The 17,697-nt window shown below is 39.6% G+C and overlaps 1 protein-coding gene across 1 annotated transcript in view; it reads left to right on the top strand.

Annotated features, from left to right (window-relative positions):
- The window catches only part of PLEKHG4B (pleckstrin homology and RhoGEF domain containing G4B), a 69,568-nt gene extending 51,871 nt beyond the window's left edge, over positions 1 to 17,697 (top strand). The window contains exons 4-6 of the mRNA XM_054815044.1: positions 10,340 to 10,429; positions 10,546 to 10,700; positions 14,957 to 17,697. Of these exons, the coding sequence (XP_054671019.1) occupies positions 10,340 to 10,429; positions 10,546 to 10,700; positions 14,957 to 14,996 (285 nt within the window). The 3' untranslated portion in view covers positions 14,997 to 17,697. The remainder of the gene's footprint in view (positions 1 to 10,339; positions 10,430 to 10,545; positions 10,701 to 14,956) is intronic.

Consider the following 17,697-nt stretch of genomic DNA (forward strand, 5'->3'; position numbering starts at 1 on the left):
GGTGGTCCTCAGGGGTCGGTACTGGGACCAGCACTGTTCAACATCTTTGTCGGCGACATGGACAGTGGGATCGAGTGCACCCTCAGCAAGTTTGCTGACGAGACCAAGCTGTGTGGTGTGGTCAACGTGCTGGAGGGAAGGGATGCCATCCAGAGGGACCTTGACAGGCTGGAGAGGTGGGCCCGTGCGAACCGCATGAAGTTCAACAGGGCCAAGTGCAAGGTCCTGCACGTGGGTTGGCACAATCCCAAGCACTACTACAGGCTGAGCGAGGAATGGATTGAAAGCAGCCCCGAGGAGAAGGACTTGGGGGTATTGATTGATGAGAAGCTCAACATGAGCCGGCAGTGTGCGCTTGCAGCCCAGAAAGCCAATCGTGTCCTGGGCTGCATCAAAAGAGGTGTGACCAGCAGGTTGAGGGAGGTGATCCTGCCCCTCTACTCCGCTCTTGTGAGACCCCACCTGGAGTACTGCGTCCAGCTCTGGGGGCCCCGGTACAGGAGAGACATGGAACTGTTGGAGCAAGTCCAGAGGAGGGCCACGAAGCTCATCAGAGGGATGGAGCACCTCTTCTGTGAGGACAGGCTGAGAGAGTTGGGATTGTTCAGCCTGGAGAAAGGAAGGCTCTGGGGAGACCTAATTGTAGTTTACCAGTACCTGACAGGGGCCTACAGGAAAGATGGTGAGGGACTGTTTATGTGGGAGTGTAGTGACAGGACAATGGGTTCAAGCTGAAGGAGGGCTGATTTAGATTAGCTGTTAGAAAGAAATTCTTTCCTGTGAGGGTGGTGAGGTACTGGAACAGGTTGCCCAGAGAGGTTGTGGATGCCCCCTCCCTGGAAGTGTTCAAGGCCAGGTTGGATGGGGCTTTGGGCAGCCTGGTCTAGTGGAGGGTGTCCCTGCCCACAGCAGGGTGGGTGGAAGTAGATGATCTTTGAGGTCCCTTCCAACCCAAACCATTCTATGATTCTATGAAAGAATGGTGGCTTTTCTGATTCCAAGATTGTACTCATCCTCTTCTAGCATTACTGTTTTATCAGAAATCTCATTTTGTGAGTTTTCTCATATTTCTGAAGGAAATAACAGCATTTTTAATGATTATTGTCTTTTTACAATGACTATTCTCTCTGTATGATTGTTTTCATTGAAACTACTGTTACATTTCTTTAGTAAGGCAAGAAAATGCTTTAAAATTAATTTAATTGAAGATGCCTAGACAAGCAGCCATTTCTTATTTAATAAAAGCAATTTATTAAGCATGTTCTTTAAATTACTTCCCCCCCCATTAATAGTGGAAAAAATTTAAATCTGTTTATTTAAATATATATTTTATGCCTCCAGGATCCAGTGCACTGGAATGTCAGCACAGTTTGGAAGAAACCTGAAAATATTTTTTATTAAAACCTGTTCTGGATATTTGTCTTCTGAGCATGTTTGCTTTAGATTCGGTAATTTATTTAAAATATTTTTAGATGAGAAAAGAAGAAAGTTTTTTCTGGGAGTAAACCCTTTTTAAAAGACAGTATACATTTCAGTAAAAGCAACAGAACCACTAGCAAAATGTACTGCTGTAACATAAACTTCCTATAAATTTAAACCTTAGATAAACTTTTCTGGTTTGATATACCTGAATCATCTGGTATTTGACCAGCTTTCTTTTCAAGTTTCAGTAATACATTTTTACTGTAGCACTTCTAAAATTTTTAATTTGTAAGCATTTTCTTCTTTATACTCTGTTTATGCTCCCAGAAAAGCAAGGCCATTTTAAATGTGTTTCTCCTTCCTGCCTAGTAATATCCAGATTCTTGCAGTGTCTGGTGGAAAAGTTAGGGAACACTCATTGGTGTTAAACTGTTGAAACCTTGATATTTTTTATGGGAACAGAACAGAGTCTGGTGAATGGCATACATGCACTCTGAAAGAGCAGGATATTTGTCTGGAGACAGAGGAAATATGTCCTCTTTTAACAGTGTAGATTTAAGTCTGTTTAGCCCTCTTAGTCCTTCCCCCTGCTATCCCCCTCCAATACTAGATTAACATAATTCTCCAGCCTCTCAACAATTCTTTTAAGTTGGAATCAGATTCTGATTTCTAGTTCATACATACTGTGGGGAAAAAGACCCTCTTACTACTTATGTTAATGAACTTAAGCTCTCTTACTGATTTTAAACTATACATTGAGTCCTTGGTAGATGAAGATTGTCTGCAATTAAGGCTGGATTTGCTACTGTCTTTCCAGTTGTTTAGAAAATTTAAAGGCTGCTTTTTATGGTTTTAACAAAGTGAGGTAGCTGGAGAGTGATGGACAAAATTGTGTTAATTCCTTTCCGCTATTTGGGATAGCTGTGGCACTTGATGGCATTGCAAAGTTCCAGCTCTGGAATCTTATGAATAGAACAGTAAGAAATGCCTTTTTAATTTTTTCCTCTTTTTTTTTTTTTGCTTTTTTTCTTTCCTGATTGCAAAGAAATGGTCAGAAAATCAAAGCTCAGACACTCAGGATTTTAGCATCGCATGTTTTTTCAGTCATTCTCTTGGATTTCAGACTTAAAAACAAACAAACCAATATTAACATGGCTGATTAAAATCTAATAGTAATATGAAATTGTAATAATCTCCATGCTAACTTGTGCAGCATCTGGAATGCTAGAGTAAAGGCTGAGTTGAAGAAACAATTTTCCTCTTAGCAGCCAAGAAAGTAGAAAGTATATAGTGTATGAGAGAGGTTGCTCTTACATTTCAGCAAAGCTATGGAGCTACTGTCCTACTGTTCTCCTACTGTCTTAGGAGAAACCACAATTTCATTCTGGATTGAGAAAACTTTGGAAAAGAGAGAAGTTCTTCCTTTTGAATTGGAAGTTTTGTGGTGCTTTTTTACCAATGAATAAAAACATTGATATGAGTTCCTTGGCTTAGGTCCAAAGGCTTCCTAGGTTGGCTTCTCTTCCCTCTTCTCCCTCTCCCCCATTGCTACCTTACTATTTGTAGCTAAGGTGGATCCTGGCTGTCCTGTGAATCCTGGACTCTTCATGTTTGAGATAGCCAGAAGGAAGCCCTCCTATCATGTCCTCTGGAAAGAATGAATCCTGTGAAATTTTAAAGGTCTACTGGAAAGTAGGTTTCTTATTGTAAGTAAAGAATATTCCTGATAGGCATTTTTGCATTATCTTCCATGTAATGCCCCAGTTGTCTGATGAGAATATTCAGGCTGGTGTTGACTGTAATTTTTAAAGGCATCTATTTTTTTAAAGCTATAACTTGTATCCCTCTTGAGCTTTACAAATGCAGGTAATGCTCTCATTAGGGAAGGTTTTAGTCTTTTTTGCTGTTTACCATAGTCAGTACTTACAAATGAGGAAACTTAGATGTAAGAGAACAGACACTCTGCAGTTCAGTAGTGTAGATAAGAAAGGGAGCTATGTATTTTGACTGCCTGTCTAGTCCTTTAGCCACTAGGCTACATGACTTCTCTAATGCTACAGCACATAGCGGATGAGATGATGTCATGGTTTAGCCCCAGCCAGCAGCTGAGCACTACGTGGCCACTCACTCCCCACCAGCAGGATGGGGAGGAGAATGGGAAGACAAAGGCAAAACCTCATGGGTTGGGATAAGGAGAGTTTACTAGGACAGCAAAGGGAGAGGGAAATAACAGTACTGATAACAGTATACAGAATACACAAAACTGGTGATACACAATGCAGTTTCTCACCCAACAACCATACAGCTCAAACCCATCCTGGAGCCACACCACCCCTCCACGACTAGCCCCCCTTTTATACTGAGCATGATGTCACATGGTATGGAAAATATCCCCTTTGGCTAGTTTGGGTCACCTGTGCTGGCTGTGTCCCATCCCAGCTTCTGGTGAAAATTAACTCTATCCTAGCTGAACCCAGGACAGATGATCACAACAGAAAGGGCATATGTTAGCTCCTTAGGATATATCATCAACAACTATTTTCCAGAAATAGAAAAAAATTATTTACTTCAGGATTTGTGAGGAAAGAAGAATATTACCTTTGGGAACCTTGAGAAACTCCATGACTTCCACTGCCAATACTTTCTGAAAGATTTGGAGCACTGCCGAGATTTTCCACTGTCTTGTCAGCTACTGCTTTCTCAAACATGTAAGTCCCATTATCAAAGGAGGATGTGTTCTTCTAGTCTGACGTTTTGAGTTAACTACAAATTCTGTTGCCTATTGTATCATCTCAATTGCAAATCTCAGCCTGACAAATTTATGCTATTGTCAGTCAGTCAGTCTGTGTCACCTGTAGGGTCCTGTGCCTGCTAGTAATTTTGTCACTGAAATTCAGGAATAAAAGAAAACTCCTTAACACCAATTTAGCATTAAGAAGCAGGCATTTCCTGTTATTGCAGCACTGGGTGTCAGGAGGATAGTTGCTCTAATCAGACACACCTAACACTGGTTCTCTTATCATATTTATACACAAATGTTACAAAGATTACAAAGTGGTACACTCCCTGTTACAATAATTGGTTCATATTTCTTCAGCTAGTATGCAAACTAGAACGCGTGCTCAGTTACTTTCTCCACCTCTATCTTTTGAGTAGGTGGGATAATTTGGGTAGGGGGCTTATGGGTCGGTGGTTGTGGGGACCCTGGCCCAAATTACCTTTCCCCTAGTTTGTCAGTACTTCGGTGTTGGTAATTGTTCGCTATACGCCTCAGGAAGATAAGGATGCTGCTGGAGGCAATTAGTGTCCTCCCTTTCTGAAAAGTGTGTACATAAGGGCCTGGAAGTGTCTTGTAGCTCCTCCTCTTTATCATGATGTGTAGCAGGTGCTCATTCTAAGAATTGTTAGCCTTCTACCTAAAGTAACAATGAATAGTTTCTTATCACATATAAGTAGGCCTTTGTTACAGGCCTATCTTTTTTGCTACAATTTTAGCATTTAAAACTACCTGGCCAATATGTTTAAATCTCATAATGTGTAAGCAATAAAGTAATCTAACTTCAGTATTTCTGATTTTATGCAAACTCAATGTCAAGGAGCAGTGAAGGCCAGCTGCTCCCTAAGGGACAGGGGAGCTGTGAGGCTAGTGTGATACCAAGGTTGGCAGGACATGGGTATCGCCAGGCAGAGCCCAGTCCTGGAGTATCCATGCACGGGAGGAAGGCAGGCCCGGGGGTGGCAGCCAGTGTCAGTCAAGAGTCCATACCACCAGTCACTCCATAGTGACAGGCAGGTCCAGATGAGGCCAGGAGGTCAGTCTGTGGGTCAGGGTCCTGATCAACAGGGGTACAGCGACAAAGGTAGCTGAAGCTGCAACAGGCACACCTGTCTGGTGCCCAGAATGGAGCTTGAATGCAGCCTCTGGGCCCACAGGCAGAGGGTGTGGTATAGGTTCAGGTGTGTCTGGTGTGGGCAATTAAGGCCTACTAGTGCACTCAGGACCCCGATACTAAGTTCTTCTCCTTAATATGAAACAGTATATAATGATGCAATCTTTTCAGTCACATGCTAGTGTTATAATACCAAATGAGAACTATGAAGGTAACAGGTTTTTTTAGGTAGTTCTGAGAGGGGCAGGGAGTTGGACTCAATGATCCTTATGGGTCCCTTCCAACTTGAGATTTTTTATGATTCTGTGAACAGTGTGGCTTCCTCATTTCAAAAGAATTAAATGTAACTTCTGAATATGGTTACTTGTTCCTAATAGACAAAGCACCACATTGCTGGGGATTTTTTCATGCTGTCCTGGTTCTGGCAAGGATAGAGTTAATTTCACAAAGAGCCAGGACAGGTGAGCCAAGCTGGCCGGGGGCTATTCCATACCATGTGACATCATGCTCACCATAAAAGGGGGCTAGTCGGGCAGGGGTGGGTTCAGCATGGCTCCGGGACAGGTTGGTCTCTCGGTTGTCAGATCAGTAAATTATTCTTTGTTATCACCCACTGTGAACATCCCGTTATCAGTACTGTTGTTGTTGTTTGCCTCTCCCTTGCTGTCCCAGTAAACTGTCCTTATCCCAACCCTCGAGGCTTTGCTGTCGTTTTTCCCATTCTCCTCCCCATCCCGCCAGGGGAGGGGTGAGTGAGCGGCGCGTGGCACCCAGCTGCCGGCTAGGGCTAAACCACGTCACATGCATCTGCTCTGGATGTGTGCTAAATGCAATAGATTTTTGAGTGGAAAAGATAGTGTATGTGTGGGAGGTGTAATATGGATATGGCTTTTATAGATACAGCTTTAAGACTGAGCTCATATGAAGCTGGCCTGACTGACTGCCTATGATTTGGGCATATTTGGTAAATGGTTCTTTCTCCATCTTCCTCTCAACTTAACTTCTGCTTAAGCATTTGAGTTATTTGCTAAGCATTTAAGTCGTTTGCTAAGCGTTTCCTAAACATTTGAGTGTAACAAAGCACATACAGAGATCCTTGAATTTGGTGTCTATTTTATAATTATTTTCAGGCTGTAAGAGTTAGGAAGAATGAATTCTTCAGCATTTGTCTGTTAGGGTAGACACAACTGGAATTTGTGAGACCCTTGCAAGGTTAGACAAACTGCTGAAGCTGGGTAGTTTTTCATATAGAAGTGCTTGGATACAGATGGAAGGGCTGGCAGAGTTCTAGTTGCTGTTTGCTTTTACAGTGTTTTTGGTTGTGGTAGGAGCAGAAAGGCCTTGTTTTCCTGTGTTTGAGCTTGGCAAGATAGTTTCTGGAAATGAATTTTTTTATGAAGATAAACGATGTTTCTGTCACCATAAAAACGAATTGGAACATGTAAAAGTAATTTCATCTCATATAATGCTGTTTTCTTGCCAGATTGCAGCTTTCTATACTGTCATTTCAGTGGGTCACACAAACGTGAAAATCAAAGTGTGGAATCATGCAATCATAGAATGTTTTAGATTGGAACGGACCTCTGAAGGTTCTAGATCAACGATCTCCTCAGAGGAGGGCAAATCTCAAAGCTAGATCATGTTGCACAGGGTCCTGTCTAGTCAAGGTTTGAAAATCTTTAGTGATGTGCATTACAAAATGAATATGCATCTTCACCAAAAAAGACTATGATCTTTGGGTTCTATTTTATTTTTCTTATGTAAATAGTTGCCCACCTTCTTATGTCATTAAAATGGTCTTGGATTAAACCTAGTGACTTCAAGTTGCATGTTTGGGTTTTTTTTTCCCCCTTTCTTTCTGAACCCACTTCACTTTCATATGTTTCCAGTAGCATGTTTTGAATTTATTTTCTGCCATTACATGCCTGTATTCAAGAGCATTATGAGGCTGTAGATGAAAAGAAGGCATCAACTTTTATGTGGTATTCTGTTTGGTTTGTCCAAATAAATCTGCATAAGTACTGTTAGGGAAAAGAACAGCCTAGTAACTGAGAGTACATTTGTTTTGAAATAACATCTACATGTTGTGAAAAATGAAACTTGTTTGTTTGAATTAGCTAATCTGGAAATTCAGTTGTTACTTCATTTTTCTCTTGATGACTAAGCCAGAACAAAAATCTGTTTTGCTTCTGATATCAGGATGCCTTGAAGTCTATGTGCAAAGCTGAAAAACTGTTGTGGTGAACTGACAAAAGAAGTGAGATTTCAGTTTCTGGTTCTTTTCTGCATCATCAGTGTATTATGTAGAGTAATAGATCTGGAATATTCTTTCTTCAAGCTGTTTGAGAAAATCACTGTTGTGCCTCTTTCTGAGATATCAATCCTGAAATGATCATTAACGACTGTTATGGTTTAGCCCCAGTCAGCAGCTGAGCACCATGTGGCTGCTCACTCACCCCTTCCCCAGTGGGATTGGGAGGAGAATGGGAAAAACAAAAGCAAAGCCTTGTGGGTTGGGATAAGGACAGTTTACTGGGACAGCAAGGGAGAGGGAAACAACAACAACAGTACTTGCAACAGAATATACACAATGGGTGATAACAGAAAGCAATTTACCGATGCTTAGCCCACATTCAGGCTGTCCCAGAGCTGCGCCACCCCTCCCCCACTAGCCCCCTTTTATGGTGAGCATGACGTCACATGGTATGGAATAGCACCCCCCCCCCCCCCCCCCAGCCTGGCTCACCTGTCCTGGCTCCTTGTGAAAATTAACTCTATCCTAGCCAAAACCAGGACAATGACATACTTAGTCCTATTTGTCAGCTGGAAGCACAATCATGCTTTTTCTAGCTGATCCGAAGGAAAAGCCACATTCTATTTATGACAGTAAACTGGAAAAATTGTAAATGACCTATGGTAGCTGGTTTCAGCCCACTGTAATATTTACAGGAGATATGATAGTTTGCATGGCAAACATTTGCTGAATTCCCAAAGTCACTTTGAAGAAACCTTTGGGTGAAGCCTTGCCCAATTCTGTAGTTTGTGTATTTTTCGCCTTTTTGTAACACTTTGTTTTCCCCATATCCTTCTTTGGCTCATGCTTGGTAAGTAGCTGAGAGGAGAGTTGTTCTATGCCTGTTCTCAGTTTTTCTGCTTGTGATAGGAGGAGAGTCAGTGTCTGTGTAGGATGGCTCAATTCAGGAAATGCATTGTGGTAAGTATAAGCAGTGACTACTTCATAACACTGCTGGTCTTCAGAGCTGACCTCCAGATGGCTTTCCCTGAGAATTTCTTGTTTGGTGAGTGCCAGAAGAGGGAACCAGGCTTTTCTGCAGCAGGACTTTTCCAAATTGTATCTTTCCATCTAGCTACTCTGATCAAGTTTTTTTTCAACTATTGCAGACAGTAATGTCTCACTACTCAGCAAGTCTCCAAGCAGAGAATGAACAGTTGTTCATCCTGGGATCAGGAGTGGGGTAATGCTTTCTGTCCTAAAAGCAGCTAAAATGTGCCCTGTCACAGAGGCGATTTCCTGCAGCTACCTACAGGACTGTCAGTGTAAAGAATGCTTCTTGTATTTGGATTATTATGGAAAAAATGCGCTTGAATTTTGGCCTTGAAGCAATGTATTCTCAGATAGGCTGTGGTATTTTCTCATTACAGAATTTCATTAGCATTAACAGTCGCTATGTTTTCTGCTAGGGTAACAAAATAGGGGGCAGGGAGACAAGAATACAAGCCTTTAATATAATCAGAAGCAATGGAGAGGTTTTCTTTGATGACATTAAAAATGCTGATGCAGGAGCTAATCATCACTTAGGTCAGATCCATTTTTAAAATAAACTTCTCTTTAATTATTGTTAGAAAATCTGTGTTAAAAAATATTTCTGAGTGGGAAGGTAAGGTTTTTGCTTTACCTTTTGATGTAAATGACATATATGTAGGAAAATAAGAGATCTGAAGGATGCCGAATGATGTCGTGCTTTTTATTTGAAAAGGACTATAATCCTTCACTTTGATTTTTTTATGATTGTATTCTCTAACAAAAGAGCTATGCTTCAGTCTTGCAATTAATACCTTTAGGGCACATCAGTGTCTGGCTGGATTCACAATAGGTAAAAAACAGATGATGGAAGATAATAAAATGTTTGTGTTTGACTCTCGAAAGCAAACCCTTCTTGCTGTATTTCATTGGTCAGGTTGTTTCATGAAAGGAAGATCTGTTTATTTACCTTTGGATGATAGATTTGAACATTTTAATTTAAAGCTAGGAAGATACTCGTGTTTCCCAAGATGGGGACACGCACATTTCAAGCGGTTTTTTTTCTCATTCAGTGTTCTAAGCAGATGACAAGAGAGTTTCCCATGATACTGCTGGATGTTGGGCAACCTGTTTCTTTTTCTGTCTCCCTCTTATTATTTCCCCTTTCTAGGAAGCTTAAGGGAAACTTGTGTTAAGGCTTAGTAGCCCTTAATTTGGGCGTGATCCCATCTTCTCACCAGGGGAGTAGTGCAGTGAAGCATCTGTGTTTCTGTCTGTGCTGCATTCAGTAGCTGAACTCTTACAACTCCTGCAGGTTGTTAATGCTACAAGATATTAGCCCATTCTCATAGGATTCTTCTGTATTCATATATTAAAAAAATTCGATGGGGTAGATAGGATGTTAGTACTGTTTTAAGACTAACTGTACTGGTTAGGAATTTTGATAATATATTAGCCTTTGCTCTGGAAAAATTAAATAACTATGACTACAACTGCCTGGTTTTACAGAGTGTTGGATCTGGAAGGGTTGATGCCTATAGAAAGCTAAATTCCCTGCATATGTAGTCCTTGGTTGTCCTGCTAATGTCTGGCTGGATAAAACAGTACAGCTACAGTTTAGAAAAAACTTCCCTAAATCTATATGCAGACAAAATTTTTTGCTTCTTTTAACTGGAAAAAATTCTAATGGTAGAAACGAACTAATGATACAGAAGTAGCAAGGACTAACAGCACCTTCTCTGGGGTTTGGGGTTTTTTTTTTTAGGAAGAACAGATTGGCATGTATACATTGTACAGCAAGAACAAGCTACTATTGGATGCCTTCCTAATCAGCCATAGAAATGACATCTTTAAAGTAATTACTGTCTAGTTCCTCACTTCATGAAAATTGTGTGATCATGACTTGTTGATTTTATAGTTGCTTAGAGAACATAGCTTAGCAGTACTTACCCATTTCTGCTGCTTCAGCAGAATAAGTATGCACTTCTGCTGGAGGATATGATCACGGAGTGCACAAAAGCCCAGGAGCAGGAGCTCAGTGATCTGACAGCTACTGAGGCGATGGTGAAATTCCAACTACACCTGGAAATGATCTGCTTGCTATGGATGATATTCAAGGATGAGATGTAAGCATTTTTCCACTGTTACTTTGCTGTTCTCTTGACTTTCCTGCCGTGTTTTTCTCCAAGATAACATGTCACCAAGACAGACAGAAAGGAGTGCTTTAACACCTATGATTTGTCCTGCTCTGGAGCTTATAAGACTCAGTTATGGATCAAAATCCTGCAGTGCCCAGTGCTGTACACCATAAATAAGAAAACAGTGTGTGGGGAGAAGCCATGCCAATCCTAAAATGCTTCTGCTTGTAGGACATGTGTGCAGCAGAGGGCCTAGACATGCTGTTTGGCTCTGGAATTGCATGTGAGCACGATGAAGAGATACCTGAACCTTTCAGTTATCTGACAGATCTGAAAGTGGTTCTGGCAGATTCACATTGCTCTGCTTTAATTGTAGTGCAAATGCAGCTGTGCACCCAGAACAGTGTATTCTTAGAATATTATGCCATGTTTCCCTGTAGCTTAGCTTACTTTCAGCTCTGGAGTCTCCCCTTCTCCTTCATTATACATGGTGAAATCAATGCAACTTTCTCTTATCTGTCAGAACTTTGTCATTTTTCTCACAACAGGTTAATGTGAAAGAGCAAGGGTAACTGCAATGTCAGGATGAGTTTATTGTTTGGTGTGAAAGGAAGAAGTATTTGAGGCATGTCTTCCTCTGAAGATCTTGTTTAGCAAAACAAGAAAGATTAATAGGAGATATGACATCCATACATACAAACAATCATTCAAGGTAAATTAAATCCTGTTGTCCTATTGGGAAAATTATATAATGCACAATGCTCCTTTCTCAGTAGCCTGCCCTGAACAGGGATGTGCTGTCTTTAGCAGTATTGGGTGAATGGACCAGCATCAATCTGTAAATTTAATTACAAATAATTTTTTACTATAACTGTTCTAGGGAAAAGATATTAAGCTGGGTTTTTTTCAGAGTTTGGAGAAACTCTGAATAAGTAAAATATGGATATTCAGTTTTTCTATGCCGTAAGTGCATAAGAAGCACAAAAGGCTTAAGAGTCTTACCATTTGGACAACAATGGGTAAATATATGAAGTTTTAATTTGCAGTCACCTGGATTGAAAATATGGACATGTCCACTGTTGTTTGTTGATTGTGGATTGCCAAAATACCGATACTTATGCTTAATTTAAATGCATGTTTAAACTTCTGTAGCCATTGAACTGGAGTCATAACCGGAGTTCACCTTGTGCATATAGTGTCACCTGCTGTGTCTTCAACTGGTAGAAGCTGAAAGGAAAAGGGAGCTTCAGTGATCTGCTATAGCTTCTCCTTCACTCTCCTGCCAGCCTCCATGCTTTAGTATTGCTGCTTATCTCACCTGTCAGTTAACCAGTATGTCTTTGATTCTCAGACTAATTTTATGTTGGCTTAAGCATGCTGTGAGATGTCACCATGATTTTAGAAATAAAGACCTTCTTATTCATTCTCACTGTATCAGTGATCCTGTCTATTCTGCAATCATACGTACTCTCTCTTAGAAAAAAATAAGGCAAAATCAAACTTTAACAATTCAGTCTTTCTTCTTCTCCCTCAAACACAAAAGCCTTAAACAGGGAAATGGGAAACAAAATGTTTTTTGAGTTTTAAGCCTTCTCCATAAGACATAAGATACTGTATACCATCATTGCTTTCTGGAAATAAACTGTTAGTTAGCAGTTAAATGTTTCACTTAGGAAAAGAAGACTATTTAACAAGTGATCCAAGGGTGCTGAAACCTGTTGGACAAATATTTCTGTGAAAATAGTCAAGGGCAATATTTTGTTTATGTTAGTTGTCTCACCTTATCAGCACAGTGTCTCTTCATAAACATTACACATCAAGCAGGGTTTCTTGTTCTACAGGGTTTTTTAATTAATTGTTATTTTAAGGATGATCACTTAGAAACCTCTGTAGAATCCTAGGATTCTTCCTTTGTAGAAGTTGTAACAGAAAACTCCTTTAAGTTCCCTAGAAAGGGAAAGTGTAGAATCCTACAAAATTTTCTAAGTGATATTAAAAGTTCTGCATCGTACTTTAGCCAACTAATTTTTGTCAGCCTGTGTCCTGTCATTTAAAACTGAGTCACTACAAATTGTTAACTTGCCTATTCCACTTTTTTTAAATTATCACATCTGTTTTCCCCACTGTTTTCACCAGATTGTCACTGCTTTATCTTTGCAATTTGCAGCTTTTTTTCTGATCTGTCAAAAAAGCAGATGCAAAGAAATTTTTGTACATGCTGATTGAAACCAAAGCAATAACTGTATACCTTTTGGTGATCTGTATTACAGTACACATGTACAGTAAAGGTGACCATAAAGTTAATGCTGAAGAATATTTTTTACCTTCCTCCAGGTTATTTTGAAGATAAGTAAGACTTATTTTTAAATTTAACTTCTTTTTTTTTTTTAACCAAACCCCACTGAAAAATGTTTGCAAAATGCTGCAAGTTCAAGAATGGAATATCGCAGATATACCATCTTGAATGAGAATTTTCTGTAACATGTTTTCTTCTGAAGGGTATAACACAAAACATAAATTGAAGGAGGAGAAGAAAGGATGAAGATAGGTGCAAGAAGATTCACTGAAGTCAGCGCAGCAACATCTAGAAATAAAGAAATTATGGCAGTTTCTGTTTTGGTTTTCCATTTCTCTGTGCTGTTCTGCTGGCAGCTAACTTTAAAAGTCTTTGTTCACAAAAAGAGAAAAAAATTCAGTGAGAAAACAACAATAAACTGAAATGAAAGAATGTAATCAAAAAGATATTGTATAGATATGTTGCTAATGCTGGTGCCTCTTTTCCTTCTATACTGTGAAAATTTTTAGCTACAGGACAAATCAGATAGATCCTTCTAAATTCTGATAGTATGGGAGTATTTCTTTATGGCTTTGAATCTAGTACTGTTCTTCTCTAGGTCTCCACCACCTCACAGTGGATATACATGCTGGATGAATGTGCTTGGCATTTTTTTCTGTCATTTAAAAAAAATGCTGTTGCTGTTGGACTTCCCAGTTTTGCAGCTTTCCATTGGCCCTGCACATTTGATTGTGCCACATCTTATCTGGCTCTACTGTAACAAGAAAGTGCCTCTGTTCTTTATTTGCAGAAGGGATTTTAGGAAAGTTTGCATTTACCTTTCCAGGCATGAAGCTGGGCAGATAAACACCACCTTCTATTTTATAGTTTTTTGGCAGCACCAAAATATTTTTGAGGTTGAGAGGTTTGTTATCATGCATGTCCCTCAGTTTTCAATAGAAGACCACTTGTGTAGTACCCAGGAGGTATCACTACCTCTCAGTAGCAGTTTTAGTACAAATACAAAGTGTAAGTGCCTACAGTATAAGTCTAACTCTTGGGTATTACTTTAGATCAGAGGAACATGATGATTTCTGCTTTGGACTTCAAATTAGCTGACCAGAGGAAAGTAATGTCTTGAACATTGACAAAGCTATAATGGGAAAAATCATCACACTGTTTCCCTTTGAAAGAAATCTTTACCTTGCTAGGTGACAAAGCAAGTTTGTAGTATAACTGAAGTAACTGGGAGACAGTCAGTTATGATGGTGACAGTATGGGCCAGAGGAGGGCGAAGAGGGGAGAGACTCATCCTTGAAATCTCTTTTATATTTCTAAAGAAAATAATAGCAAAAGCACCAAGGTTCAGGAACGCTTGCATCTGTTATTTTGTACTTAATGAATTTCTGGTAGGGAGTCAGTAATTACCTATAGGAAATGTCTGGTTGTTTAAGATGTTTTATTCCTGCAGTAAATCTTCAAAGAGCTCCCTAAAATTTATTAGTGTGCAACATCCATTTTAGAACTTCGAATGCAAGAGATGGTATCAATGGCAATAGGCAATAAACCTTTCATGGATATTGAACCCAGTGAAGCAGCCCTAGGCAATCAAGCTATTGACTACATCATGAAGGGAAAAGGTATGATATATTACCTGTGTTGTACAGACTCTCTTCTTCCCTGCATCTGGGTCCAGTCAGAAGACAGCTTTCAATAATTGTTTCATACTTTTTCTTTCTTTTCCAAGAAAGTTGAGAATAGAGTGTATCACTGTATTTCTTCTTCCCTTGTTACAAGAGCTTCAAGGTAGTCCTAGAACTGAATAGATTTTATCACAGTTTACTAAGATTGGTTTGTGAAGTAGATAATACTTGGTCAAATGTAAATTCTCAGTGTTGTACTTGATATTGTTTTCAAGATAATGTTCCCCCCTTTTTTCCATAATGACCCAAATGTCTTTTTCTTACAGAGTCAAGATCTTGAGCATCAATAGCAATGTCTGTCTTTGACCATTCCATACCACTAAGGAGACCACATTCTATCACTAGTAGTAGCACATCTTCCTCAAGCAACCAGACATCATTATCCATTGTAGGTTCATTGAGTTTGCATGTCTGCTCCAGCCTATCACATTCAGGGTTCTTAGGCCTACCCTTCTACCACTGGTCATATGATATTTGCACCTGCATTGAGGAAGATGAACTGGAGCAAGAAACAGGAAGTCAACCTTCAATGAGTAAATGGATTTCAGCATTGGCTGAAGAGGATATTTTTACTTGCTTGTTACTTGGAAGGAGAGACTGCCACCCACCTGGCTACAACCTCCTTTCAGGTAGTTGTAGAGACCGATAACATCTCCACTCAGCCTCCTTTTCTCCAAGCTAAACAACCCCAGTTCCCTCAGTCGCTTCTCACAGGACTTGTTCTCTAGACCCTTCACCAGCTTCATTGCTCTTCTTTGGACACATGCATTTTAATGACAGTGTTTCGTCAATGTACTGTGTGGTGTCGGACAGGTAAATACCGAAAGTCCAGAGGCATTGTCTTTCACATTATTAACATTCATTTATATCATCTTTGGGGGTTTATGTTCAGTTTGGGACAAAAATAGTCTTAAGATTTTGGAAACCAGGTGTTTACTTTCTTCTGTTGTGTTGTTGGAGTTCATGCTGTGCATTACAGTGCATTTCACTTTTTGTGTGCTGTTATTCCTCTTCTTAGTCACAGAGAGTTTGGAGTAATCTCAGTGCACTTCAGGTGAAAGTGTGAGTGGTTTTAGTATTTCTGCCGATTCTGAGTTGTCACAGCTTACTACAGAGACATTTTTGAATTAAGATGTTTCAAGTGCTAGTTCTAAATATTTCTCACAGTGCAGATTCTTCTCCACGAGAAGAATCACAGATCAAAGTGCAACATGTTACACCTGTAAGTACTGTTACTGGCAAAAAGCCAGTCAATTTTTATTTTGCATATCTTTGTCATCTTAGAAAAATGCAATATTGACCTAATGCTGAGGTCTCTTGAAGATCCAGCTCCTGTGGACGTCAAACTGCTCTCCATGGGATGAGTAACTAAATTAAACCGTCAGTTGCCTACCTGCCGTATTTTGATTTCTTTTGTGTTGCAAAATTGCCATGTTTTGCTTTGTGTTGCAATGGTGACGTAACTGGTAAGTATGGCAGGCTTTGGCTTGTAGCATCTTACCCCATACAGTGTTATTTTACTCTTCTGTGTTTGATGCATTTAAAAATCCATCTTTTAGAATCAATTTGGGAGAAACTAGAAATATTAGTCCCACATGCACAGTTGTCAAATGATTTATTTCCTAACTTAATTTACTTAAAGCAATTCACTGATTTAAATTTCTGCCTTCAGTTATACTTTTATTGAGTGACTTGCTTGAGTAAAAAAATAGATTCTATCTCACATTAACTCATGGTGTAGTTCATTACATGAGTGCCAACATTTTTCTTTAAGTTATTTTATTGTCTCTGTTGTACAATGCTGTGCTGCTTTTTTCTGGCAGTGGTGATATACATCTTTCAGTAAGACTTCTCATGACAGAAGTCCAAGCCCAGTGCGAGGATGGCAGAGTCTGGCCTCATGAGTTTGGTTTAAACAGTTGAGATAGCATTACAGGAATAAATCACATCCATACTGATTGTAATTCAGCAGAGCTTTTGAGATGATAGGGTGTCTTCTGGCTGAAACAAAATTTTTTTATAGCAGTGTGCTTGGTTCTCTCAGACAGACTTTTCAGATCTGGAGACTTTATGAGACTTTATGACTTTACCTTTTGTAAGGGTAGTCTGGTGGAAAGCTTATGTGGACCTCCTTCTTGTAAGTTGTTTTCTTATTTCAACTTGAATGGTCAGCATTTCTCAGAGCACTGTCACTTTCATGCAGCAGCTAGCTTATAAGAATATGAAATGATGTAGTATCATGGATTAAGCCCATTCTCTGACATAAAGCAGAGCAATGCATTTTTACCTGTGCTTTGTGATTCATGCGTATTAGGTATGTACAGACAGATGTTTCCAGTACTTCATTTTAAACACTGATGTTTGTACCAATGCAATAATCAAACAGAAAATGTGCAAATACACTTCTGACTTAATACCCTTTTGAACTGGATCAGATTGCTTAAGTTATGGAAGGTTGCGAGACTCTCTGGGTATATGGAAGGCTGAGTTGGCCACATGGGTATTAGTCTGTCACTGTGAGGCAAATAAAACCTCTACCACTGCTCTGTTTAATTCTCTTGCTTCCCATGCTCATTAGCAACCTTTGTCATCTCTGAGTTACCTATAGATAGCATCATAATGAGATGTTTCATTGTGATAGTTTTCAGAGAATTAGGCATGAGCTGTCTCCATCCTTCTGACTGTGGGGACCAACAAGTACAACTCCAGGCTATATTTCATGTAGGGTGGGTTACAAACACAACCCTTTTTTTGTGCAAAGATAGTAGCTTGCTGAGAAAGGGAATACATGGAATTTTCTTGCATAGACAGAAAAATGTATTGATCACTTCAGGCTTAAACTGTTTGTAAAGCATTAAAAACCTTAAACTAAACTGCAAAATATCCTCACCCAAAATATAAAATTTGAAAAAAAAAAAAAATTGAAATGAAACAATTTTAGAATAGTTTGGGTAGGAAGGGACCTTTAAAGGTCATCTAGTCCAACCCCCCTGCAATAAGCAGGGAC

The sequence above is a fragment of the Grus americana genome, chromosome 2 (assembly GCF_028858705.1).
Source record: "Grus americana isolate bGruAme1 chromosome 2, bGruAme1.mat, whole genome shotgun sequence".
In the NCBI taxonomy this organism is placed as follows: Eukaryota; Metazoa; Chordata; class Aves; order Gruiformes; family Gruidae; genus Grus; species Grus americana.